Here is a 26,767-nt window from a genome sequence, read left to right on the forward strand (position 1 = left end):
ACAGAGGAAGTTTGTAACTAAGCTGTCTGCAGAGAGCCAGTTGCCACCTGTCCCAGGTGAGCAGCAAGCTGCACGGCTACCAGGTCTGTATGCTGATGTAGCCTTCTCATATAAAAATGCCACTTACCTTAAAATATACAATATAGGAAAGAAGGGCCTTTGCTCCCTCAGCCAAGAGATAAAAGCAAGCATTCTAGAAGACTCAGCCGTATCAAGTTCTGGAAGTTGTGTCTGTCATAAAAAGAGCTACTGTGAATGCCAATCAAAAATAATATCTAAAGTATTCAGGTTATATATATTCAGATATAATCAGGTTGACATTGGCCCCCATATACCTGCAAGAATATGCATAACCCTCATTTATTTGAAGGCGGCAAAAACTGTTCCCACTGCATTTTTTCAGGCACTGCTGCTCAAGTAAAACTGCATTGTACAAAATGCCATTAGCAGTCTGTCAGCAACCCACTATCAATGAACCATGGTGCAAGAGCAGCCCTTCTGAAACTTAGTCAGCAGTAGGATTAGATTTAGATTTAGCCAGCAGTAGGATTCACTCTCTGCACCATTCTTTAACTTCAACTCCTGGCTAATTGGTAGTGAACAATGTGTATACTTAAACAAAGAGGCATTCAATGGGATCACTTGCATGTGCAATAGAAAATTGCTTGTGCAACAGGATTCCCACCCCCACCCCCTGGAAGCTCCTCCAACTCTCCAGCGCATGTTTTGGAGTGCATGGGACAGGAGGAGAGGGGAAAGCTGCAGTGCACACCTGCTTGCACTCCATTGGATCCTATCCCAGATGTCTCCTTCAGGACTGGAAGTGGATTCCTCAATCACCTGACACCATTGTGACATTATGTGACAACGTCAAAGGGACTTGCCTCTTAAGTGCCTATGCCAGCAATTTCTGTACCATCCACTTGCAAACAGCCTTAAAAATGATGGCAGCTCACACAGTCCCCACCCTCAGGCCTACATAGTGGAAAATCTTTGAGGAAACATTTTTGTTCCCCTAAATAAGGAGATACAGGGTGTATTCAACACTGTGTTAAGAGCATCATTATATCAGTGTAAGGGTTTTTCCTCATGCAATGGAACCATCTCCCCTTCTCCTCTGCCTGCACAACTCTTAAATCTGCTCTGGGGGCTTTCTCGACTCTCAGGAGCCGTTTTGAAGGAATCCTAGAGGAAAGACATCCCTCTGCACTAGTGCAACTATTTCCCTGAATGCTGCCCATAAATTCAGGCACTTGTGAGAGATATCTAAAGATTAGAACAGGTGAAGTGAGCTGCCTGTAAGCCAATCCTTAAAAATACTGCAGTTTGCACAGCAGAAATTTTAATTGTGTAGCTTAACTTTTTCATGTAGCTCTAAGGAGCCAGAAGTTCTTCTGAATTACAGAGGAATCTTCGCTTACGTGGGGGTTCCATTCTGGGATGTGCAGAAGTCCATTCTGACCCTGTTCTGCCCCCGCACCCTTTTGACACTGTGCACCCTTGTGCACAGTTTTGCGAGGTGGGAGTTGCCTGTACATTCTTACCATATTGTGTGGTATTGATGCATAGTGTGGAACTCCAAGGACACGGCTGATAAAGTTCTGTCCACAATTCTTTCCAACCCACAAAAACATCACCTGTAAAGACAGACATGGATAACCAGAAAACATTACTCTGTGCATTTTACCCCTCTCATACACTTTCTGGCAAATGACAGCTATGAAGCTTCAAAGAGAATGAGCCACATTTTGCACACAATACGAATATTAGCAGAATGTAACTTACAGAGCCAGCATCCATAAGGTAGGCACCATCTCTATTTATCTTCTCCACAGACAGCTGGAGAATGGGAGGCTGAGGTATTGTTTTGTCATTGACGTTGAGGGCTCCCTAAAGAAATATGCATATAAGGGATAAGAAATGAAGAGGTTACAGGTCAGATCTTGACTAACAATAGGAATAAAGACCTTTAGCGTGTACCGACCCGTATGTTCCAACTGCATTTTACCCTTCAGTATGATTAACCTTAAGGGACGCGGGTGGTGCTGTGGGTTAAACCAAAGAGCCTAGGGCTTGCCAATCAGAAGGTCGGCGGTTTGAATCCCCGTGACGGGGTGAGCTCCTGTTACTTGGTCCCTGCTCCTGCCAACCTAGCAGTTCGAAAGCACATCAAAGTGCAAGTAGATAAATAGGTACCGCTCCGGCGGGAAGGTAAACAGCGTTTCTGTGCACTGCTCTGGTTTGCCAGAAGCGGCTTAGTCATGCTGACCACAGGACCCGGAAGCTGTACGCCGGCCCCCTCGGCCAATAAAGCGAGATGAGGACCGCAACCCCAGAGTTGTCCATGACTGGACCTAATGGTCAGGGGTCCCTTTACATTTACCTATGATTAACCTTAATCATGGCAAAACCTTATCGAGGCCTAAGAGGTGGTGTTTACAGGCACAATTTAGAGAAAAATGATCATACCTCGTCTGTGAGATTGTCAATTCGGTATAAATTAGGATGCATCATAAGCATGAGGTACACTAAAGGTTGGTTCTTCACTTGACACATGGTAAAGATGCGATCATCTAAACGTATGTTTGTCCCGGTTTGGAATGCTTTCTGTGAATAAAAGTAGCATCGTTACCACATCCATTACTCAGGAAGTAAACATACACAGCATAGCATACAATTTATATCCCATTTGGTAATATATGTAAGAGAGGAAGATGAAAGGACATCTCAGAGGGCAACACACCAAGAGCTATGGGTTGCAGGCAAGCCTGCACTCAGAATCTAGTGTTTCAGCATATCCAACAAAATTGTTCTGTTAGCACCTGTGCAATGAGACTTTTTCTCCTCACACACATAAACCCATCTGCTCCAGAGGATTGGGGAAAACCCCTGGAATAGATTTAGGGAGGCAGGGGGACACAGGGAGAAGCAGTCTGTTGTGCGTGAAGAGGTATTTGCAGTGAATAGGACAACTTTGCTGGCAAATCTGTGTTCTGCTTATTTGTTTGTATAAAATTCATGTTGTGTTTGATACAGTCTGATTTAAATACAGTTAATAAATTTGAAAGTGCAACAGCAACAAACACTAGTCTAAATCCAGAGGGCCAGTTTCTCCTCACACATCAGGACTTGAGGAACAACTTCCTATCATAACCTGCTGTCAAAAAGCTTTAACCACAACTTGTAAAGTTTCAGGGAAGCCAAAATGGAACACTGAAAACACACAGGAGCTGCAGTGGACAGAGGAAATGGCAAAAGCCAGTGTTTCCATGTATTTTGGTGCACATCTCAGGACCTTCATATCCTGGATATTATGTTTTCAATTTCACGTTTGTCCTTACCTGCTTTAAGAGAGCCAAGACATACAATGGGAAGAGACGTAATGAAATCGGAGCCATGAGTCCAGGCTGCTGAATGGTTAGGACAGAGGACCGGTACGCAGACAGGGAATCTATTACAGCATTCACCAGTGCATCTCGAGCATCACTCAGGCTAGCAGTAACTGACCGGTCAACAGCTAAAGAAAAAAAGTACATACTGATTTTGGCTATTAAGTTAGGTGTTCTTGATGATCTATAGTTCTACAGTTGCTTAAGACTCTCTCTCTCTCTCTCTCTCTCTCTCTCTCTCTCTCACACACACACACACACACACAAAGCTAGGAAGAATGCAAACCAGAGATGGCAGAATGTCAGCCCTTCACACAGTGGGTCATTGTTCCAGTCACTTGAACCCACACAGCTATAGCAGAATGCTATGCATTCTATGTCAATACAAACCAAAAACATTCACCACCACCTTGAGTATCTCAAGAGCAATATGGTGGTAATAAAATAATAATTGTTCAGACATTATTATTCAAAACTACAAATACCTTACATTCAAAAAACAACCAAAGCACTTACCCATATTGGCTAGCAGCCCGATAATTGCTTGCACGTCAGCTCCCAAATAAACATCACTCAGCTGGCTAACGACTGGTAAGCACAAAGTGTGAACACGAATCCTCCTTTCACCTGTACAGGGAAATCCATAACATCAGAGCTGCATCTAACAAATGTGTCCAGGTGATGCTTCAGAAACCTTCGCAGATGTAGCCCAACATTATAATTAATAGTCCCCCCCCCCCGCCTTAATGTAGTTATTCAAATAAGTCAAACACAGGTTGCAGTTTTTCAACCAAACTTCCACCAGGGACTCTTTAGAAGAAAAATCATAGAATTGTAGATTTGGAAGGGACTCCGAGCATCACCTAGTCCAACCCCCTGCAATGCAGGAATCTCAACACAGAATCATAGAATTGTAATTGCTACAATTGTCCATCTTCAGTTTAAACAGTCATTCTGTTTAACAATGTGCATTCTACAAACAAGCTAGTGTGTGCCAATTAGTCAGATCTATGAGGACTCAAGACCAATTAATCTTATCTTCACAAAAAATGTAGATCCACAAGCATGTATATATTTTGTAGCAGATACTACTAGTGGCAACTGATGCCATGACATCCTTACCTTTACTAGATGTATAGAGGAGAGCTGACTGGAAGCAGACAACCTGCATGTCTGTGAGATTCTCCTCTACTGACATCTGTACAGCATATCCTGCATCAGGGTTCACATTGGGTAAAGACAACAGATCTGTTGACCGTACAAAGAAGTTGCCATGGAAGGTATGAATCGAAAGGCCTATGGAAGAGAAAAGTGTTTCAGGAATACTATTTCAACTCAAATCTTGCACATCACTTTGACTGCATTGTCTCCTTGCAAAGAAAGTCATAAGCACGTCTGAAAGCTGCTGAAGTTCAGTAATTTATCCAGTTCTCCAGCATCAGACCAGCCTTAGGCAGTGCCACTAAACACCTATTTACTGGGTGTCCTCTATTCAGAGAATTTGTATAATGTAATGTCTGAGATCCAAAGGGCCATATGTGATATTCCATGGACATACTGACGCTGTCTAGCACCCATTTCCACTACAATGGTACCTCGGGTTACAAACTTAATTCGTTCCAGAGGTCTGTTCTTAATCCGAAACAGTTCTTAACCTGAGGCGCGCTTTCGCTAATGGGGCCTCCCACCGCCACTGCACCTCAACTTCTGTTCTCATCCTGGGACAAAGTTCTCAACCCAAGGTACTACCACCAGGTTAGTGGAGTTTGTAACCCAAAGCATTTGTAACCTGAGGTACCACTGTACAAACTCTCGCATTGCTGGAAAGCTTTATTAGAGAAATATTTAATGTAAGTGCAAAGGGCAACAATCCTCCTGTGCTGATGTGGAAGCTATTTTGGCACATGCAGAGGGCTCTTTGGACCAAGCCAATGTCTCAAAGTCTCAGTCTCAGTGACTAAACAGATAAGTAGCACAATATCTTAAGGAATAATTACACACATGTATTAACACTTGCATTATCACAGGGAGTCGGTCAGGTCCTGTAAGGGGGACTAGGGAAAATAAAATAATGCTCTCAAAATAAAAGACAGAGAAGCAACTCCATTACTATTTCACCTGATCTTGATTTACAGATTAACACTCACTTTATTAACAAATGGTCTCACTTTATTAACGAATTTTTCCACTGGCAGAACTGTCTGAAGGTTATTTTTAACTAGACTTGGTAGACTCTATATGTAAATCTAGGGCAAGATCACACAAACAAACATTTACCTTTCTCAAGGCTAGTTAGTTCAAGAATATTCTCTTTAGTTTTGTTTTATTTATTTTTAAAAGTAAATAACAAATGGACAAAGGTGTTATTTTTTGTATAAGGAAAGATTTAAAGACCTGTAGCCATTAAAACTGAAGAAGCAGAAATCCAGCTCTAGGGACGTGGGAACTGCTTCCTGACTCCAAATTCAACTCATCCAAGTCAGTTCTTTTTGAAAACAGCCTGGCCTACTCGTCGACACAGAGAACAACCACCCAGTATTCTGGACCACTGGATCACAACACACTGGGAGAATCTAATACATTCACAGATGCATGTTCACTGTTCTAAGTATTCTAAATTCACGATGCTAAGCTTTTAAATATTTGCATGTGCGCTTCTGCCAATTACTTATTTGGGCACTTATGGAAGCACTGCTTTGCTTAACATTAGCAAATTAAATTGTCTGACCTTTTGTACACCTAATCCGCATGACAGCCTCAAAACCAATCTTCCGAGTCAAGTATCGTTTCAGCTCTTTCTGTAGTTTCTCCACCAGAAGAGGATTGTGTTGTTGATGGTAAGATTGGTAGTAATAGACACTACCAGCTGAATACCTCGATATACAACCTAAAAATAAAGATCCAAGGATAAATTGAAGGAACAAACTACAGTCAACACAATAAATACAGTCTAACATTGATAGTATTGGGAGATGCACTAACAGTATTGGGAGAAAGTATGTGCCAGGGTATTTTAAAATATTGTAGAAATGTTACAGTAAGCCCAAAGCTTATGCACATTTAACTTGTGCGCATTCAGCTTATTGTATTAAAATTTAACTTCCTATACTCCAAATGAAACCCACCATTAAGATTCAGTTTTTACTATTTAAAACGTATTGTTAAAACTATCGTGCTGATTTCTTTTCCTTTTTACAATGAGACATCAGAAAGCACAAATGTGAAAATATCTTACTTACCTAATGAAGCCAAGTCAGAGTACTGCCCGCTAAGAAGGAACAGGTCAACTGCAACCTGCTGCCCAGAACAGTCCAAGGCCAACTTTTTATAGAAGTCAGTAGATGGTGTAAGATGGATATCCTGGTAAAAAAAGTCAAAATGATAGAACTTCAAAATACACATTTCTGCTGTTCTCCATAAACTCGCATGGATTGAAGCAGTAGCTCAACTTATCCGTAAAAGAGACTGGGCATGGGTTCAAAAGCGTGTTTTGAGGGATGCAGTTGCAGCCAATAAGACAAGTTAAATTGAGGGTTACTTAAAGAATACATAGAAAGCAGCTTTTGCTAACCTTTGCAGCAGCTTTTTGGTTAGGCTCTTCCCGAGGTTTGAGCGCACCCACTCCTACAGTTGGAAGTTGTGTCTGGAAGACAGAAATCCGACCACCAGTGGGGGACATCAATTTAAAGGCCGCCTGTAGTGCAGGTCCCAGAGCACTCTGAGTTTCCAGGGAGTTAGTAAACATTTGAGGCAAAGTTTTCAATAAATCTTGAATTAGCTGAGGGAGAAATAAGAGCATTAGAATATTCAAAAAATGTATCTCCCATAGAATTCAAAATTTCATTAGAAGCATTCATAAAAGACATTTTGTTAGCAAATAGTAAGCCTTGTCATTTTATAGCAACTGGTCTCTGAAGATTCCCAACCCACCCAACCCCTTCCAAGATATACATTCTTTCAAAATCAAACATAAGCCCACAAATTCAATCAACTGTCCTTTCTATCTTTCACATACTTGTCAAAAAATGTGGTCCCAATCTCCAGCCCATTACTACACTTGCCTCCCTAAATATAATTTCAAGATAAACTAAAAGAAGCTTCAATACCTGCAACACAGGTGGGCGGTTAGATAAACAGAATTTGGGGTTCTTTTTTTGTGGGGGGGGGGGGGGCTTAGTTATTGTGCCTATAGCGTGTTCACCAAGGGTATGAGCTTAAAAGTAATGCTAAATTCCTGAAGTGGAATCTCATACAGAAACACTTTCATAAGGATTTAAAGTCCTCTTGATTAGTATTACAAAGTATCTGTGCTTTAAAACAGTCTTGCAACTCCAGTAATATGCATTATATCCTACCTATTCACATGCAAGCACACATGGAACTTTGCTTTCTATCAGACTACAGTGATAGCTCGGGTTACATCCGCTTCAGGTTACAGACTCCGCTAACCCAGAAATAGTACCTCAAGTTAAGAATTTTGCTTCAGGATGAGAACAGAAATCATGCTCCAGCGGCATGGCGGCAGCAGGAGGCCCCATTAGCTAAAGTGGTGCTTCAGGTTAAGAACAGTTTCAGGTTAAGAACGGACCTCCAGAACAAATTAAGTACTTAACCCGAGGTACCACTGTATATGGCAGCATAATCTAATAAAACTGAAGACTTGGATATTTTGGGAATCACTAATACCACATGATTTGATAATTTGGGAAGCACCTGTTTATACCATATTTGGTTTCTTCTAGAAAGAGGGAATCTATACCAAATACACATGAAGCATAAAGGAAATATTTTTTTAAAACATTACTTTGAAGATGCAGATTGGACACCACTGATTTAAAAGGATTTCAAACTGAACATGTTCAAGTATAATTGTTAAAGTTTCAGAAGTCAGCTCCCCCCACTCCCTCAAATTCAGATTAGTGGTTTTATCATTCATTCTGTTCTTAGAAGAGATGTCGCCTAGTCAGTTGCCAAAGAACTTTGCACTGTACATATTTGTGCAACCAATCAACTGGAGTGGGCAAAAAACTTTAGCTCATAGCCTTATAAGGGCTAGGGGGAAATGATCAAAAGGACAGAGTTAAATGACATCTGTTTTAAACATATACTTGCATAATGACTGTATAGTACTAATCTTACCTCTTTACTTTCATTTAAGTTTACTAGTAGGTTTTCCGGCATTGGGATAAACACTTCTGCAAGAAAAACAAAAATGCAATGAAAGCTCTCTGAATCAGTTTGACTGTTTAAGAAGTATTCTTAAATATTCCCCACATCTACAAAATGCATTAAACAAAAAAAAAGGCACCTCTGCAAGAAAATGAAAAGTTGGTTTTACTGCAAAGTTCCATTCTTGTATGTCAGCAGGAAACAGTTAACCCATTCTCCAGTCAAAGGTAAGACCAACAACTTTGATGTCCCTTCCAAGAGGAATGAATGACCCCCAATAATTAGAAAGCCCAGGTAAAAAGTTGTTTAATGAACACAGAAGTGGATAAAAATGAAGATGCAAAAGCCTTGAGAGTGGCAAGTGAGGTGCTCCATCCCATTCTTGTCAAAAAGGTGGTTTGACCCATACTGAAAAAGGCAGCTTCTGAGTTGGCAATGGCACAAGGATGTCCCATGTGCGGACTCAGGCAGCCTTTTCAGGAAGCAGCAGTGCCTCAATTTTCCTTTTACTGGGGTAGACAAATGACAGGAGAGAGTCAATAAAGTTGCCCTTTCTTCTGAATGGGGCTGTAATATCTGAGGAACCAAGTGAATGAGCAGCCTCCCTGCACCTCTATAGCAGCAAGTCTATTACACCAGTTCTGATTCTAGGAATCACAAAGCATACTTCATAAATCTAATGCTACAGATTATTTCTACTTACCTTCAATATCTGAAACTATCAACATCTGGGGCTGAGAGAGACCTTCCTGAAGGCTATAGAAATGGATTGTGCTGTCAAATGTTATAAAGCCTATTTTTGTTCTAGTGTTTCCTGGAAGTCTGAAAATTAAACAGAGAAACTTGGTATCATGTTTAATAAGACCCTAGGTGCACATTCATGTCAGATAGATGTATTTTCTTTGGGAATAAATGCTTGTAATGCATTACCCTTTGCTTAATGCTTTATTTTTGTTGCAAACAGCTATCAAAATGTCATTCAGGGTAGCAGCATTCAATGTAATAGATTAAAACCTTATGCTGATTTTATTAAGGTAACAAAAACATATCACCATCCAAGGCTCCATGTTAAGGAAAAATAATCTTGCAAGGAGAAAAAAATTGGAATGGGTTGGATCTAGGTTAGGGTTATTCCAAGCATATCTGAAATGCATTGTAGGTTCTATAAAGATTTCATCTGTTACACCAATATATTTACATTTGTTTACTGAAAAAACAATACAAAAGCACAATGTTCCTAATCAGAATGCCTCTACGAAGTACCTGCATTCGTTATTTGCGTGAATGTGCTTCTTGAATATATTCTTTTGAAATCCCATACAGTACTACAAGAAACTAAAGTCCTTTAGTTGCTTTAATGAAAAGAAATACAGTGCAGCAAATTGGGGGTTTTAATACAATGAGCTTGAGAATGTAAATTGTTTCGGTGATGAATACAAATTTGGTACCTGAAATTCACAGTAAGTGCGTAGGGTGCATATTATGAAAATGGCAGCTTGAAATAACATCAATTGATTTTCCCCCAGGTTTGGCACATGAAAGGATTGGACCAAACGTGACAATGACATGAACATTAAAACCTATATGGACAGAGTGAAAAGATGTGCAGGACTTACAAATCTAGATTGTCCAACACGGTCTTGCATACAGTGTTCAAGTATCCTGTTTCTATTGCATTATGTGACACATCAAACACAAAGAGGTACACAGGAGGCTGAGGTGGACGTAGCTGAAAAAGAAACAGTTACCTTAGTTTAAATTTCTAAACCTTGTCACAACACTACTCCTAATTGATTTTAAATTAAAATTAGAAGCACAATTGGAAAAGGTAGGTTTTTGCTGGAGGAGGGGGGGGGGACCAAACTGAGAACAACCAGGCATTGTGTGTTTTCATCCATCAATTGAAATATATTTCCCAGGAATGGAATGTGGGAGAGGAAACCAAATTTCTCACACATTTGGAATACTCAGCTATAGCTATTTGTGCTGACATCCAATATTATCCCATGTCCTGTCCCAATCATGTCCAAGGTTTCAAATATGTTTTGAAATTCTGAGGCTAGTATCAAGGAACAACAAGCAGTTGTTCTTTGAAAAAAATATATTATGGATCATCTTTTCCTTGGAAGGCACAATACACATGGCTTGTCTTCCTGACTCATCACTGGGTTAAGTTCATTATGTGACAATGAAGGACAGAGCCTTCCCTGTTGTGGCACCAGATCTCTGGAATGTCAGAGTCAATACACATTTACCGAAGCTTTGTGAAGTTTTAAAGTTGATTAGTATCCAACCTGTTCTGCTTGCCATTGTTTTTATGTACAAATATGTTGTTTTATCCTTCATTGCATTATAATGAATTTGCTTTATTTGTCTTTGTATGACACCCTGGTATCTCAACTGCTGAAGGGTGGTCTGGAAGCATTTTAAAATATGTAATGTTGGGGTGTCTTAGGTGTTTTCTCTACTAAAAATGAACATCTTTATTTGAGAGGATTTTCATTCCTTTTCTGGGTGTCATATTAAGACAGAGAAAGGCTATGCCTGATAACCAAGCCAGATACACTTATGGGTTACAAATCTATCATGGAAGTTTAACAGAGTAAATACAGCCAGTCTATTGCATTTATAGGCAATAGGCTTGCAATTTTACAAAAAAAGCTATATTCAATGGCAGCATCCATGGGATAGATTTGGTGTGCTGCATGTCCTCCAGGGCTTATCTGTGCTGCCTTCTGCACACACACACACACACACACGGATGGGGGGAGCCGTTCCTGATGGCAAGGACACCACCAGGGAACAGCATTCAACATGGTGTGAATGCTATAGTCAAAGAAAAATGGGTAATCCCTCATTACTGAAAACATAAGCACTTATGCTTATGCTTGGCACTGTGTGGATCACAGCCAATATCCTAGACTAATACAGTGCAATATAATCATAATGAGAACTATACTAAGATAGCAACTTTTTCCTAAAGCAGTACACTTACCTTGATTTACTTTTATATTTTTATTATTTATAAATTGCATTTTACATCTTTTGCCAGATGATTTACATGCATACCATAAAAACAGCTATTTTTTAATTAAAAAAATACAACCCCCACCCACCCCCCTGAAGACAGGTGTTCCCTTGATTTGTTTTTAAACCCAAGGCAGTCACCTCTTCATCCATCAGGAAAAGGCTGTCATATCAAAAAGGTCTTCAGTTGACTCCCAAAGTACAGATAGTGGACACCTGTTGTACCTCAACAGGGATGCTATTCCACAGAACGGGGTAGTCACTTTGAAAGCCCTGCTTTGCAGGTATAAGACAGGGAAGGGAATAAGGTCTTCTACTAAACAGAAGCTGTTTTTAATTGGGTTATTATAGCAGGCAGCTAGCTTGGGTAAAGGACCTCACCATATATTCAGAAGGAGCCATAAACTCAATTGTGGCATTTTGAACTTCAGGTCTTTTATGAGGTTCTCCATAAACTCTTGTCACAGGATTGTACATAAATTCTTCAGGAACTGCAAGAGGGGGAAAATATAGTGCTTTACTACAAGATACAAGCATTCTAGGGATTGAATATTCTAGATATAGTTGTACACCTAGCATTCCCTAGGGTTATCACATAAAATTTATCCCCCTAACATGTTACATCCTCAAGCACTAAACCCTTGAAAGAGCTAGCAATTGATACAATTATATCCCACTGGAATCAGGTAGCATATTAACATACAGCAGGTATCTGATATCAATACAGTTGATGCTTTTAGTGGATTTATGCTCATTTGACAAAGAAAACTCACCATCATTCACTCTGTAACATAAATTGCACTTCCATCTCCTTTGGTCAAGAAAGCTGACAAAAGGATTGATGTATGTCCTACAGCTACGACATCTCACAATCGTACTGGAGGTTACCACAGGCAATTGCTGGAAAAGAGGAATGCTTTTGTAAGTCATGTGTTGGGAATGCACTAGCCACCTTGAGTAATTTGGGTGCCTACCTCTGGCCCAGATGTAAACAGATATGGTACAATGGTCTAAGCAATAGGGTCTCTGTCAGCTGAAGGTGGGTTTCCACATGTGTGATAACAACAATTATTTTAACTGTGGCCCAGTGTTTTATTAGACACTGAGACATACATGAATCATGCTCTGGGATGGGAAATGGTTTTGCAAGACCACCATATTATGTTAAATCACCAGCTTTACAAGCAAAAAAATATCTTAAGTGACAATGCACAAATTTTATTGCTGCAGTAAAATGGAAGCAGAAGGACTACTAGGGTTGTATCTAATGGTACAACTTAGCTTGTCCCACAGAACTTCCATTCCCTCTCCTTCCTTACCCCCCACCAACTGTTGCAGAGGGTTTGAAAAACCCCAGAACAAACTGGGGCAGTTGTAGGAGGAGGAAGATGAGGAGGAGGAGAGGGAAGGGAAATTCCATTGCAAGAGGATGTTGTTCCACTGGTGCAATGACTTTGCAGGATACAATCACAATCCCTCCTTTGATCAGGAAGTGCTGTTTAGTTTTGGCCACTAGTCCCCTTACCAGCATATTCTTAAACTGGAGTATTAAACTTAATCCTGTAAGGTCACATTCAAATGTACATTTACATAAAAAGGAAACCCATTATAAGAAAACAGGGTAGAGTGGCTGTCTACAATGATAACAACCGATGCCACAATCATTTCCCACTAGGATCAAGTAGTTATTCCCCAGCCTAGAAACCCTCTACCTATTTGCAAACAGCAACCTATTCACAGCAGGTTAAAAATCAGGGAAAGGCGGATTTTGAATACACTCTTTGATTTAAAGATTAGCAACTGAAATGTCTGTTAAGAATAAACCTAACACCATACGGCTTTTGAAGGCTTCAGTGCTGAATGATGCACAAAGTTACTACCACAAGGGTACAGATAAGATGTTGAAGAATGGGAAGGTCTCCATTAACAAAGCTCCTTTCAAGTGGGGCTCTGAAATGTCATCTTGCAGGAAATGTTATTTTTCTAGGGCAAGGCTAACAAAAGTATTTATACTGGCTGCAGTCATATGATCTTCTAAAACAATGGTTTGGGGAATTTTGACCACACTCCTTCCTTCCCTTGCACATAGGGCCTAATTCCTTACTTTCTGTATTGAACCAAACCACAAGCTGCAGTGCCACCCAAACCACTGAACTGTCGCTTTGGGTGATATTGCATAAAAGGATCTATCCTGGTTTGCAATCCCGATTTGTAGGTACTGGCCACACCATTTGATTCAAGCCCTACAGAGGAAATGGGATGGGGGGGGGCGAATGCATGTGCACAGCGCTCACACTCCATCCTCCAAATATTGTTTGGAGGATTATTTGAATGCCTTATTCTGAAAGCCAACTCCCCATCACTCAGAGTTTTACATAATGTATCATACCGATAGGTCTTTGAAAGGATGAAGCAGGAGCCCCAAAGGAAGTTTGGCTTTGTTCAGTAAGGCCTGAGTTTGAGGAATGTTAGTCAAGGTACATCGGAATAACCTACATGAGGGACAAACGGTGAAAGTCACTATTAATTGCATGCATCACCCCTTCCTGATCAGGACAGAAATTTTCCTTATGACCCTCTCTTACGTAATGTTTCAGTCAAGCAATAAGCTCAGATTCAGTTTTATGCGGTGTGACAACCACCAACAAATGCAAAGTCTAAATATAGTTTACAATACCCCAGGTGAAAACCACAGGGACACACTCTGAAGAGGGTATCTACAGAAGTGTTCTTCTGTTTACTATTAATCATACTTGAAAAGCAATCACAGGCTACATGCCAGCTAGCGACTAAGCTCTCAACAGGAGACAGACACACCTTCAGGACATATGAAAGTGAAGAGTCTTCCTTCCCCCAACCCTCAAAATAAATAATTTTTAAATTGGCCTTACTCTGGATTACAGTTGACCTTCTGGATATCTTCGTGCAAGTTCGGAATAGGTGCTTGCAAAGGGGTTGCAGGGAGAATATTTCTGTCTTGAAGAAGATTAATAGGTCTTAATCCTTCTGGTTGAAGGCTCAGTCCACCCATAGAAGCAGCTAAGGAATTTGCTCCCAGGCCAGGCTAATGAAATCAGAATTGCAAGGTTAGTCGTTTGAGTCACCTTTAAAATTCATTCATATCAACTGGATGGAGGAATGCTATGTTTGCAGACCACTTGCACTAGAGCATTTAAGTAGATGTTGATCTTGCCTAAAATGCTGTTTGAACTAAGAGCCAAACTGGAAATGAAAGGCCTCATCTGATCTCTTTGTGCTTTAAATAATTTTTGGAACATATATTTCAGACAATTTTCTTTTACAATATCAAGCAACAATGACTGATTGTTGATTATTAGAAAGGAATGCAGAAAAGACTAGTGGAAAAATAATATACCCAGAATTCTCAGTTGGTCTATTGGACTCACTCAAGCTCTCTGGAATAAAGAAGGCTGACTTTCAAAGTCAGCAATGTATTTATGTAAATATATTTATTTGTTAAATTTTTATTCTGTGCCCCCCTCCAACAAATAGTGCTCAAGGCAGCTCAATGAACTCCCAAGATAGCTTACATAGTTAACATTTTAGTAAGATTTTAAAGATTTACTTGAGGAAACTGTGGTGATCCACCTGGATACTGCATTCTTGGTCCTGCAGATGGAGATGCATTCTGGTAGCCTGGTGGCAAGGCGGGATAAGCACTCCCAACATGTCTGTTTGTTTTAAGATTCTGAGGAGCAGAAGGGGGGTGCGCAGTTGCTAAAAGAAGAATGCACTCATTAAAATGCAAGCAATTACACTAACATTCCAGTCGTAACAATGTGGAACTCTCTTCGTATTTTTTTCTATATAGCAACCAATATGCACACCACTTTACATGTTCTTTAAAACTCTAGCTCAGTAATAAGGAACCTGCAACTGTGAGTCCAGATGTTGTTGGACTACAACTCCCGTCAGTTCCAGTCAGTATGGCCAATGATCAAGGATGAGATACGCCCGCCCCCCAGTCCAGCAACATCTGGAGGGCCACAAGCTCCCCATAATCAATACAACCCATACACTGCTGCAACTGAAGTGAAAACACTTTCTGACTGAACAACTCTGCAGGATATGTGGTTTAAAGAAGACCTAAGGCTTGCATTGCAGCATGCACTTGGATAGGTCATACAGCAGCAACATTATTACAATCTAACATTAAAGTACTTCCATTTCTAACTTGCTAGTCTTAGGAATACTGTATATGGCCAGAGGGTTTTCATTAATTAGCCAATCAGAAAAAGGAAACATGTTTCAGCTCCTGATTTGCCAACAGCAGCTTAGTGACTGTAGTTCTGCAAGTGTCAACTGGTTCCATTTGCCTGTTTGTCTTCATGCTTTATGTTTGACCAATTATGTCCTCAAGCAGCACTAGGTGGTCTTAACTATAATCTGCAATTTCCCCCTGTAGTCAAGACTTTATCATCTTGCCCAATATAACATGAGTTCAGTGAGTGACTTAATACTTTCAGGAATATTAATCTTACCTGTTAAATTATTACAGTTTATTAAAATTAAAATGAAGTAATTCAACTTAAAGTGGGCTTACAGTAGCTTTATACAATGTATAATCTACATATGTTATGTTCACTTTCTAAAATAAAATGTATTCATAATGTTTCTTACTGCCGTTCCAGCATAAGATCCCAAGGCTGATTACAATATAATCAAACAAGCCCAGTAGTTTCTACCTTTATAAAACAAGTAAAACAGTTTTTTTTAAAAAAAAAGCATCACAGTGTTCATTAAAAAATAGGCATGGCTAAAGAGCAGAGGCCAAACTATTACAGACTTCAGTCTCTTGCCCCAGAAGGCTTATAAATCTTTTCACCCAAAGGCTTACCTGTCACACCATTGCATGGATATGAAACAGTTAACTCTCCATATATTTACATTTAAGCAATGGAAGAGGCAGGAAGCTGCTGTCATGAAGTAGCAATGAAATGGCTGATAAATTGAAGAAAGCATGTCTTACCCAAGAAGCCTCCTCCTTCTATTGTATCATAATTGTTCTGGACCAACAATCCATCACTGGCAGTGGATGCAGGATCACCTGCCAAGAAAGGCATCTGTTAAAAGCAAATGCTTAAATCTAGTACTTGTGTAGTTCTTGCTTATTGGTCATTTACCACTAAAAACAATTATGGATTATATGCAAAGGTTAAATGTTGTTAAGGTTAAATAATCCCCATTACGTACAGCTTTTCTCAGTTGGGAAAATAATTCTTCAGTCACCCTATATGACAATTCTACCCATTCAAACAGTACAATATCCACAATTCATCAGGCTACCTTTCTGCAGCATGCTTACATGAATGATGAGAGAAAGGATGTGTAGAAGTCACCTTTAACAGACTCTTTCTAAATGCATTCTGGTACACAAACATGTAAATATAGAATTACACAGCCTGATAAAATTGGTGGCTACCCCTTGGCCTCTGTTGTGCAGTACTGCAAAAGTAAGGTTAACAGTAGTCCTATAAATCCAGTAAGGCATAAGCTTTTTGGCATGTAAAATAACACCCTGAGTTTAAGTCAGATCCTAAGGGATAACTATTTGAAAAGCAAAGCTGCTTAAGAGTATTCAAAGATACTTGCAGCCATGATTTCATTATTCTGGCCTATTTTGAAAACAAAGGTGGCCTGTTCTTCCCTCCAGATTCCTTTGATCAGACTTGAAACAGATGAATATTTATTATTTTAGAAAAATAAGAGTGAATTGGAAGTTATGAATGGATAAAGTCTGTCACCTCAAGTTTACAATAAGTCAATGAAATCCTATGCATGATAACTCAATAGGGCTTACTCCCTAGGAACCATTTAGGATTTCAGAATCTTGCATAGATTTCCTTCCATATAATAATATTTAATACATAAGCAACAACATCCAAGTTATAACATTCAAGATATAACAAGAGCTGAAGGAGGATAGGGCAAGGCTATAGACAACATTAAAAGTAGAGATACCCAACCCTGATTTCTGCCGATTCCTTCCTCCCGTGCCATGTGGGAGGGTCCCCTGACTGATGTTGTCAATGGTCACTCCAGAGGTTGTTGAACTAAAACTCCCATTAATCCCAGCTGACATGACCAAGGGATTAGGGGAGCTGTAGGTCAACAACATCTGGAGGACACAAGGTTGAAGAAAGCTAATTTAAGTTCTAATTGAATTGCTACGACTATACTTTTAGATTTTTAATGCCATCTTTAATCCCACCCATCCCCTACACACCTCTGGATCTATACACTTGCCTTTAAGAGCTTATACCTGTATAAATATATTATGGTGCAACAAGACTCTTGTTTTTGCTGTTTAATAGAGCAACACTGATACCCTACTAATCCTTAGTAGTAACATTAAATAACATTTCCTTATTACAGGATCAATTCCTTACCTCCTTGTGTATTTGATGAATTCTGTAAAGCTTGGGGTGTCATGCTTGCTGGAGGAGCCATAGGCCGTGTAGAGGCTGGACTGCTAACTGGAGGAGGTCCTAAAGGAGGTCTAACTGGCGAATATGTTGGCTGATTACCTGGAAGAGGAACAGAACCTGCAAGAATCATCAGAACATAGAGTCAACATTGCTTCTGATTTGTTTTATTTTTGCACAGAACCAACCAAGAGGGTTTAATAAGTGCATTAAATTTCTTCTACATGAGGGATATTTTAGGTGACCTTAATAAAATTCAAAGCCAAACTCATTCGACTCCCCTACTGCATATTGATCCAAAGAGCAGGTGTAGGAATATGCACATAAGTCTTTGTTAGGCAGAATGGCCAGGGATGATAATGATGATGATGATGATAATATAGTGATAATAAATAATAATAATAATAAATAATAATAATAATATAGTGATAATATATCACTCACAATGCAATCATGCCATACAAAACTGCTGGGACAGGTTGAGGGAGTTCACTTAGAATGTTGGTGCTAATTAGTGTAGCGTGAATATTGTGAAATGTATTTGGCTACCCACACCACCAGGTTTAGCCCTGTTCGTTTTGTTTCGTACAAGTGTAACAAATCACTCTGTAGGTAACAGCTACACATGGCGTAACCCCCATCCATATGACACATTCTGTCTATAAAGCCACAAGGTACAACATATACCATGATGTAGCAGGGATAAAGTGTTCTCCCCACCCACCTTTTTCTCATACCAGCAACAATGAAGCATCTACTTGTCTGTTGCAAAATGCTTGCACTACTGGAACCATCACAACAGCACAATGTTGAATTTCATCCAGTGCTTTTTATCTTAAAAAATGTTCAGGGGTACGCTCATTTTCCTACTCATATTGAAATACTGCCCCTCAATGAGGCCAAACATAGATTCACAAAATGTTTAGGGGTATGCATATCCCTGCATCCCCCCAGAAAAAAAGCACTGATTTCCACTCACAATACACATGAGAACATTTATTCGTTTTTCCAAAATTGATTGCTTTTAAGTACATCATTACTTCAAAAGTCTGGACTCAAGAATGCTCAAGATGAATGACAGTCAATATTCTTTGCTACTCCAGTTGCAGAAATATATTGGGAGAATTTCTTTTCTTACCTGGCTTTGTATAGCTGTTTTGAACTGGAGGACCTCCAGCAGAAGAAACATGATAGCTTGCTGATGGATTTGTATTCCCTGATGAAGGTAACAATGGCTGAGTTGCCCCTGCATGAGCAAAATGGTTTGGCTGAGAGCCCATTGCTGGCTGAATTGAAGGAGCCTGTCCGTACTGCCAGTTTGAGTGTGCTGGGAGATTAACTCCAGAATGAAAGCTACCTGCAGAGCTTGATGCAGCAGCTGAGTTCTGCGATAGAGGAGGCATCTGGGCAACAGGTCCCTGTTGTGCTGTTGCTAGAGAAGCAGATCCAATAGGTGGCCGATTAAGAGTTTGCCCAGGTCCCTGATAATTACTGAAAGGTGAAGCGTTCTGAGGTGCACCATAGTTATAGGGTCCAGAAGATGTATGCACCAGGTTCTTTGCAGGCGCTTGCTGAGAATACATGCCTGGGACAAAAGAATTGTATCCCTGTCCACCTGGTAAGCGTGATGAATTCACCATTGGGTTTGGTACAGGACCTGGGGAAGGAGGAAAATCACTGAATGAATGCTATATATTCTTGCCATTGAGGAATGCAAACATTTCAGGAACAGAAACTAAATTTTCCTGAAGATACAAGTTAAAGGCAGAGAGAAAGCCATCAGGAAAAGCAGTAACTATATGCAATTTTTGCCGATTTGCTTCACATTAATTATAAAGCCCCCATATCATTGTTCACAATGGGGTATAATTCCATAAAAAGAACTAACATGTTTAAGATTTTGCACGGTCAAACAAAAAGGTATGCAATCACTACATACAAGGGCTGCACAAAAAGTGCTTGGTTGCACAAAAAGAAGGGAAGCTTACACCAAGGCAATTCGCAACCCACTGCTCCTCACTATATTTCCCTGTGACCTTAAAAATCTTCTCCAAAGGTTCAAAGAACCCTTAGTAAAGGCCTTTGGTGTGAGGTGGGGAGCTACCAGAGAAGACAGGAAATAGTCCCAAATCAAGCAGAGACCCTTTCCATTAGCACTGTAGCATTATAGCAAGCTGGTTGGCACATGGTTACACAGGGGAATGGAATTAAGTCATGTTAACTCCCTGAATCACCCACCCAGGTGTCATGCAGGAGACATGTGAAGCAGGTCTGTAGCTGGGATAGGGGAGATTGCCCCCCAAATTCTCTGCACCCCCTAACTTATAAAGAACTGATAATTAAAATTATTTTAGAAAATGAACATGACAACCTTTGTTTTTCTTCTTAAATATACTCTTATTTGGGGTGGTAGTAGAGCAGAATCTGCCTACCATTAAACATCATGTGACAAGGGTAAGATGCTTTCCATTAAAATGGAAAGTCGGAAGATTGACAGAGCTAATCAATTTGTTCTTAAGTATCTAAATTCAACAGTTAGGTGAGTTATTGACCATTGCACTCATAAATCAAAAAACACATTCAAGGAGACATACAATACTGTTATATCTGTAGCTTGCAAACATTTGCTCAAGCACTGAATGAGGACAATTTGAATCCACACACTGAAATACTGACAACCCAGACTATTTGAAATCAGAGCTTGAGTTGGTAAAATCCCTTACTGAAGAATTTCTATCATTGGCGCAATCTACATATGAGCTCACAAAATATGGAACAGCATTTCCAGGACATGGTCTTTTCATTAAGACTGCATTGACTATTCTAAGTAGTACTGCAACAGCTGAAATCTGCTTTCCTAATTTAACACTAGTTTTAGGTTCACAAGGGATGCGGGTGGCGCTGTAGTCTAACCCACTGCGCCTTGGGCTTGCCAATCTTAAGGTTAGTGCTTCGAATCCCTGTGACGGGGTGAGCTCCCGTTGCTCGGTTCCAGCTCCTGCCAACCTAGAACTTCGAAAGCACATCAAAGTGCAAGTAGATAAATAGGTACCGCTCTGGCGGGAAGGTAAACGGTGTTTCCATGCACTGCTCTGGTTTCACCAGAAACGGCTTAGTCATGCTGGCCACATGACCCAGAAAAACTGTCTGCGGACAAACATCGGCTCCCTTGGCCTGGAAGCGAGATGAATGCCGCAACCCCATAGTCGCATTTGACTGGACATAAGCATCCAGGGGTCCTTTACCCTTTTTTTTTTAAGGTTCACAGCTATTGCCAGTACTGTAATAATGTAAAGCAGTAACGTCATGACGATAGCATTGGTCTTAGATTCACTACATTTTGCAGCATTGAAAACAAGAAACTTTTGTTATAAACTGTAATAATACTGTTGAAGCTCATTCTTGACTTTCTACTAGTAGTTTGTCTTGTTTTCTTACCTTTTTTGTTAATTGATTGCAAGAAAAGTTGCAATTGTCGAAGTTGCTTAGTGAAATATTTTGAATGTACACAAGCTGCAGTACAGTTAAAGGCTTAATAAAAACAGTTTACAATTTTGTCTTTAAAAGTCCTACAGACCAGATAAATGCCCTATTGCTTTTTTGGTGCCCCTTTCCAAAATGTTTAGGCTCCCTATGGACATGATATGGAATGTATCACAACAGTTTTGATTGTTGCTTTAATGCAGCCACAGAGAGCTCAATGTTTGATCAGAGCAGTGGGAAGGGGGTGCTTAGCCCTAAAAAAATCCAACTCTCCCATCCAGGATATTTTTCTCCCCAAAGAGGAAATATTAAGTTGACCTGATGTCTCCCCTACAAATGTGAAAGAAGAAGGGGGCATGACCATCCCAAACTACCGCTTTGATCAAATTTAGAACCTGCTGCAACTGCATTAAACTGAAAACAGAACAGGAGCTGTCAGCAGATGTTCCCCATGTATCCTGTGTCACATCTGGTTTGGCTCCAAGCCGCCATGAGGCAGTAAGAGAGGGTCGGTATAGTTAATTTGCTTCAGCCACAGGCCATACCCAAACAAATGCAGGCATAAAACAAAAACACAAAACAGGCAGAAACAGATAAGATGAAAGAACAAATAACTGCAGGAGTCTTTCCTGTTATTGAAGAGTCATAGCAAATACCACCACACTGATCCAAGAAACAGATCAAGGCTCAAAAAGAATTTTGCCAGGGAAGATGTGGTGACTGTGCAGCCTGCTTATTTTCATTATAAAAGGACTTGTTTTGTAGATCTTACCAAATTTATCAGCTGGAGGACAAATATATTTCCAATACTTGCAGTTGAAGAATAACTAAGCAAGTAACAAATAATGCCGTCAATTATGACACACAAAGGTGAAAACTGAAGGGGATTTCCAATATTTCTAATGCAGAACTGCATGTGGTATTTTGTAGAATGTGAGAATGGTAAACACTTGGGTTAGAATCATAGAATCATAGAGTTGGAAGAGACCACAAGGGCCATCGAGTCCAACCCCCTGCCAAGCAGGAAACACCATCAGAGCACTCCTGACATATGGTTGTCAAGCCTCTGCTTAAAGACCTCCAAAGAAGGAGACTCCACCACACTCCTTGGCAGCAAATTCCACTGTCGAACAGCTCTTACTGTCAGGAAGTTCTTCCTAATGTTTAGGTGGAATCTTCTTTCTTGTAGTTTGGATCCATTGCTCCGTGTCCGCTTCTCTGGAGCAGCAGAAAACAACCTTTCTCCCTCCTCTATGTGACATCCTTTTATATATTTGAACATGGCTATCATATCACCCCTTAACCTCCTCTTCTCCAGGCTAAACATGCCCAGCTCCCACACAACTGTTAATATCAGTTAAATAATTTCCAGCAACATTTTAATACATAAACACAACATGGGGCCATCTTCATGTAGCCCATCCATCCCACTAAGACAGAATTATTGCATTTATGTCCCAGCATTACAAATGATGCTCAAAATCGAGAAAACTCATGAACAAAAATCCACATGATCAAAACATCACTGCAAAACTCTTGTATCATGTGACTAACTGGTAGGCTGAGCTGAGTACATTCTGTAAAACAGATTTTGGGAAGTCTGCTTTGGATCTATTAGCAATATAGCTCAATACTTGAAAAGATTTAAATGCACATACAATTCTACCCTAAGTATTACTTCACTTCAGTGAAAATACTCATGGAGAGCTGGGGTGCCTAGAATAGTTCTTAAAAACTTTTCTGAAAAAATTCAGTATCAGAAAGCCCATCATTCTCTCAAATTGTAGCTTAAGACCAGAGGCAGAATTTGGACAATAATCTTTAATAAAGGGCAATCTGCCCAAACAGTTTCCTCAAAAAAATTGGACATGAAATGCTGACTATCTTTTAATTTTTCATTTTTAGATAGCTTATCTTGAAACAGATGTTTATTTGTTCAGTTTCATGGCTGGTGCACAAATATAAGTTTAGTTTCGTCATCAGTAATGTTCAGCAAAATACAATCTGTTTCTGAAAAATCAACTTGGTTTTTTAAAAACAAAATGCTAAGATCCATGAGAAATAGGTTCCACATCTTCTATTTTACCACCACTGCGCCCTGGGTCTCTGTGGTAGTGTGAGCCGAAAAATGGGTGTGAGGGACCTAGTTTTAGATAGGTAACAGAGTAAATAACTAATTACAACAAGTGATAATCTGACCAGTACAGAGTAATTTTTATAGAGCCTTCCCCCAAGGGTACAGACATTTTGACTAGCCATCATTCAGAAGGCTGGCAGTGTCTCTAAAATACATTTTGCTGAGGTTTCATGGGCCTCTGAATCTTAATGTGACTGCAGGGCCAAGTCTGCCTCCTTTCATGGGAAGGACTGAAATCAAAGGTCCACAATGTCATTGCTACAAAGCATGTTCGTTATTCTGGCAGGAACTCTTCTCATCCTTCTCTGGAGAAGGAAAGGGGCTTGGGAAAATCTCTCATCTATGCTGGGTTTTGGATGCAATAAGGAATCGTGTTGCTTCCAACTGTCACCGACGGCCAGAATAAGGTAACAAACATCATGCCCTCTCTCTACCCCCTCCCCAATGCTTACCTCAGTAAAAGCTCTGCTCAACAGTAGTGGGCAGATTTTTGTGTATAATCTGAACAAGTACAAATCAAATCTATATTGTGGAATAAAGTTATTAAATAATACCTACCACACAGCATAATTTTTACGGGGAAAATCATTCCCCATGCATGCAAATGCCCTAGCCATTAAAATAATTTGGTAGCCAATATAATTTTTAAGGTGTGTGTTCTATGTATAGCGTAACTGCCAAATATAAGTAGCCTAAGATACTCTTTCATATTTGATTTTCAGTTTCAAGATGACAACTCATCAATTCAGTCAATTCTCCAACTGATCTGTACTTCCTGTTTTTCAGAAAACAGCAAGATCCCACACTTTCAAACAGTCAAGTGAGCTCTCATTGATTTCTGATTCCTCAAGCCAGATTTCATGAAGATCAGTAAAGTTAGGAATGCGCTTTCCCTTCCCATCCCCAGCTAATATCCTGCAGTTGTTCCAGGACAGGACTGTAAGGGAACTGCAATCCACATAATTTTGAAAAGTAATCAAATGACACAGAGTACCGTATTTTTCGCTCTATAGGACGCACTTTTTCCCCTTCAAAAATGAAGGAGAAATGTGTGTGCGTCCTATGGAGCGAAGACGCTATAGTCCCGCGACCCTCTCCCGGCTGGAGAGGTGACGCACGGCTATGGCAGGAGCCTCTATAGGCGCGCGTCACCTCTCCAGCCGGGAGAGCGCGCGCGGGGCTAAAGCAGCCCCCCGCGACCCTCTCCTGGCTGGAGAGGTGACGCGTGCCTATAGCATGAGCCTCTATAGGCGCGCGTCACCTCTCCAGCAGGGAGAGCGCGCGCGGGGCTAAAGCAGCCCCCCGCGACCCTCTCCCGGCTGGAGAGGTGACGCACGGCTATGGCAGGAGCCTCTATAGCCGCGTGCCACCTCTCCAGCCGGGAGAGCGCGCGCGGGGCTAAAGCAGCCCCCCGCGACCCTCTCCTGGCTGGAGAGGTGACGCGTGCCTATAGCATGAGCCTCTATAGGCGCGCGTCACCTCTCCAGCAGGGAGAGCGCGCGCGGGGCTAAAGCAGCCCCCCGCGACCCTCTCCTGGCTGGAGAGGTGACGCGTGCCTATAGCATGAGCCTCTATAGGCGCGCGTCACCTCTCCAGCAGGGAGAGCGCGCGCGGGGCTAAAGCAGCCCCCCGCGACCCTCTCCCGGCTGGAGAGGTGACGCACGGCTATGGCAGGAGCCTCTATAGCCGCGTGCCACCTCTCCAGCCGGGAGAGCGCGCGCGGGGCTAAAGCAGCCCCCCGCGACCCTCTCCTGGCTGGAGAGGTGACGCGTGCCTATAGCATGAGCCTCTATAGGCGCGCGTCACCTCTCCAGCAGGGAGAGCGCGCGCGGGGCTAAAGCAGCCCCCCGCGACCCTCTCCTGGCTGGAGAGGTGACGCGTGCCTATAGCATGAGCCTCTATAGGCGCGCGTCACCTCTCCAGCAGGGAGAGCGCGCGCGGGGCTAAAGCAGCCCCCCGCGACCCTCTCCCGGCTGGAGAGGTGACGCACGGCTATGGCGGGAGCCTCTATAGCCGCGTGCCACCTCTCCAGCCGGGAGAGCGCGCGCGGGGCTAAAGCAGCCCCCCGCGACCCTCTCCTGGCTGGAGAGGTGACGCGTGCCTATAGCATGAGCCTCTATAGGCGCGCGTCACCTCTCCAGCAGGGAGAGCGCGCGCGGGGCTAAAGCAGCCCCCCGCGACCCTCTCCTGGCTGGAGAGGTGACGCGTGCCTATAGCATGAGCCTCTATAGGCGCGCGTCACCTCTCCAGCCGAGAGCGGGCGCGGGGCTAAAGCGGGCTTTTGCGGGAGGTGGGGGAATTCCCCCACCTCCCAGGAAAGCCAAGAGAAGCCGTGCAGCCCTTTTAAAGTGCTCACGGCTTCTGCCGGTTTTGCGGGAGGTGGGGGAATTCCCCCACTTCCCAGGAAAGCCAGGAGAAGCCACGATCTCTTTAAAGGGGTTGCGTGGCTTCTGCGGGCTTTTGGGAGAGGTGAGGGAATCCCCCCACCTCCCAGTAAAGCCAGGAAAGCCCTGAGCAGCGTCTCCCGGCAAGGAGAGGCTGCACGGGGCTAAAGGGGAAGCCATCCCGCTCTCTGCCTTGGCTTCCTCCATAGCTGCGTGCAACCCCTCCGGCAAGGAGCGGCTGCACGGGGCTATGGATTCTTTAGCCCCACGCAGCCTCTCCCGGGAGGGAGAAGCTGCACGGGGCTAAATGGGAAGCCAAAACAGCCTTGGCTTCCTCCATAGCTGCGCGCAACCCCTCTGGCAAGGAGAGGCTGCACGGGGCTATGGATTCTTTAGCCCTGCGCAGCATCTCCTGGCAAGGAGAGGTTGCGCTGGGCTAAAGAGGAAGCCAAAACACCGAGCGGGATCCATTCTGCTCTCTGCCTTGGCTTCCTCCATAGCCGCGCACAACCCCTCCGGCAAGGAGAGGCTGCACGGGGCTATGGATTCTTTAGCCCTGCGCAGCATCTCCTGGCAAGGAGAGGTTGCGCTGGGCTAAAGAGGAAGCCAAAACACCGAGCGGGATCCATCCTGCTCTCTGCCTTGGCTTCCTCCATAGCCGCGCACAACCCCTCTGGCAGGGAGAGGTTGTGCGTAGCCTGTACGCTGCTCTTTGGTGCTGGGGGGGGGGGA

At 42.0% G+C, this 26,767-nt stretch overlaps 1 protein-coding gene across 2 annotated transcripts in view; it reads right to left on the bottom strand.

Moving 5' to 3' along the window:
* Positions 1 to 26,767, bottom strand: part of SEC24A (SEC24 homolog A, COPII coat complex component) — a 35,176-nt gene that overhangs the window by 3,620 nt on the left and 4,789 nt on the right. Inside the window, exons 2-22 of one of the 2 annotated variants that reach the window (XM_083428786.1) lie at positions 19,170 to 19,688; positions 17,996 to 18,133; positions 16,576 to 16,653; positions 15,172 to 15,323; positions 14,477 to 14,649; positions 13,975 to 14,077; positions 12,359 to 12,485; positions 11,967 to 12,076; positions 10,175 to 10,287; positions 9,262 to 9,380; positions 8,529 to 8,584; positions 6,961 to 7,167; positions 6,629 to 6,749; positions 6,118 to 6,276; positions 4,512 to 4,685; positions 3,906 to 4,016; positions 3,342 to 3,517; positions 2,470 to 2,607; positions 1,786 to 1,890; positions 1,545 to 1,637; positions 128 to 231 (exon numbers count right to left, since the gene is read on the bottom strand). In XM_083428786.1, coding sequence (XP_083284912.1) covers positions 128 to 231; positions 1,545 to 1,637; positions 1,786 to 1,890; positions 2,470 to 2,607; positions 3,342 to 3,517; positions 3,906 to 4,016; positions 4,512 to 4,685; positions 6,118 to 6,276; positions 6,629 to 6,749; positions 6,961 to 7,167; positions 8,529 to 8,584; positions 9,262 to 9,380; positions 10,175 to 10,287; positions 11,967 to 12,076; positions 12,359 to 12,485; positions 13,975 to 14,077; positions 14,477 to 14,649; positions 15,172 to 15,323; positions 16,576 to 16,653; positions 17,996 to 18,133; positions 19,170 to 19,688 — 3,076 coding nt within the window. Of the gene's footprint in view, positions 1 to 127; positions 232 to 1,544; positions 1,638 to 1,785; positions 1,891 to 2,469; positions 2,608 to 3,341; positions 3,518 to 3,905; positions 4,017 to 4,511; positions 4,686 to 6,117; positions 6,277 to 6,628; positions 6,750 to 6,960; positions 7,168 to 8,528; positions 8,585 to 9,261; positions 9,381 to 10,174; positions 10,288 to 11,966; positions 12,077 to 12,358; positions 12,486 to 13,974; positions 14,078 to 14,476; positions 14,650 to 15,171; positions 15,324 to 16,575; positions 16,654 to 17,995; positions 18,152 to 19,169; positions 19,689 to 26,767 lie in introns of both variants that reach the window. The other variant, XM_083428785.1, reaches the window with a different exon arrangement.

Source organism: Podarcis tiliguerta (genome assembly GCF_965153285.1).
Source record: "Podarcis tiliguerta genome assembly, chromosome: 2".
In the NCBI taxonomy this organism is placed as follows: Eukaryota; Metazoa; Chordata; class Lepidosauria; order Squamata; family Lacertidae; genus Podarcis; species Podarcis tiliguerta.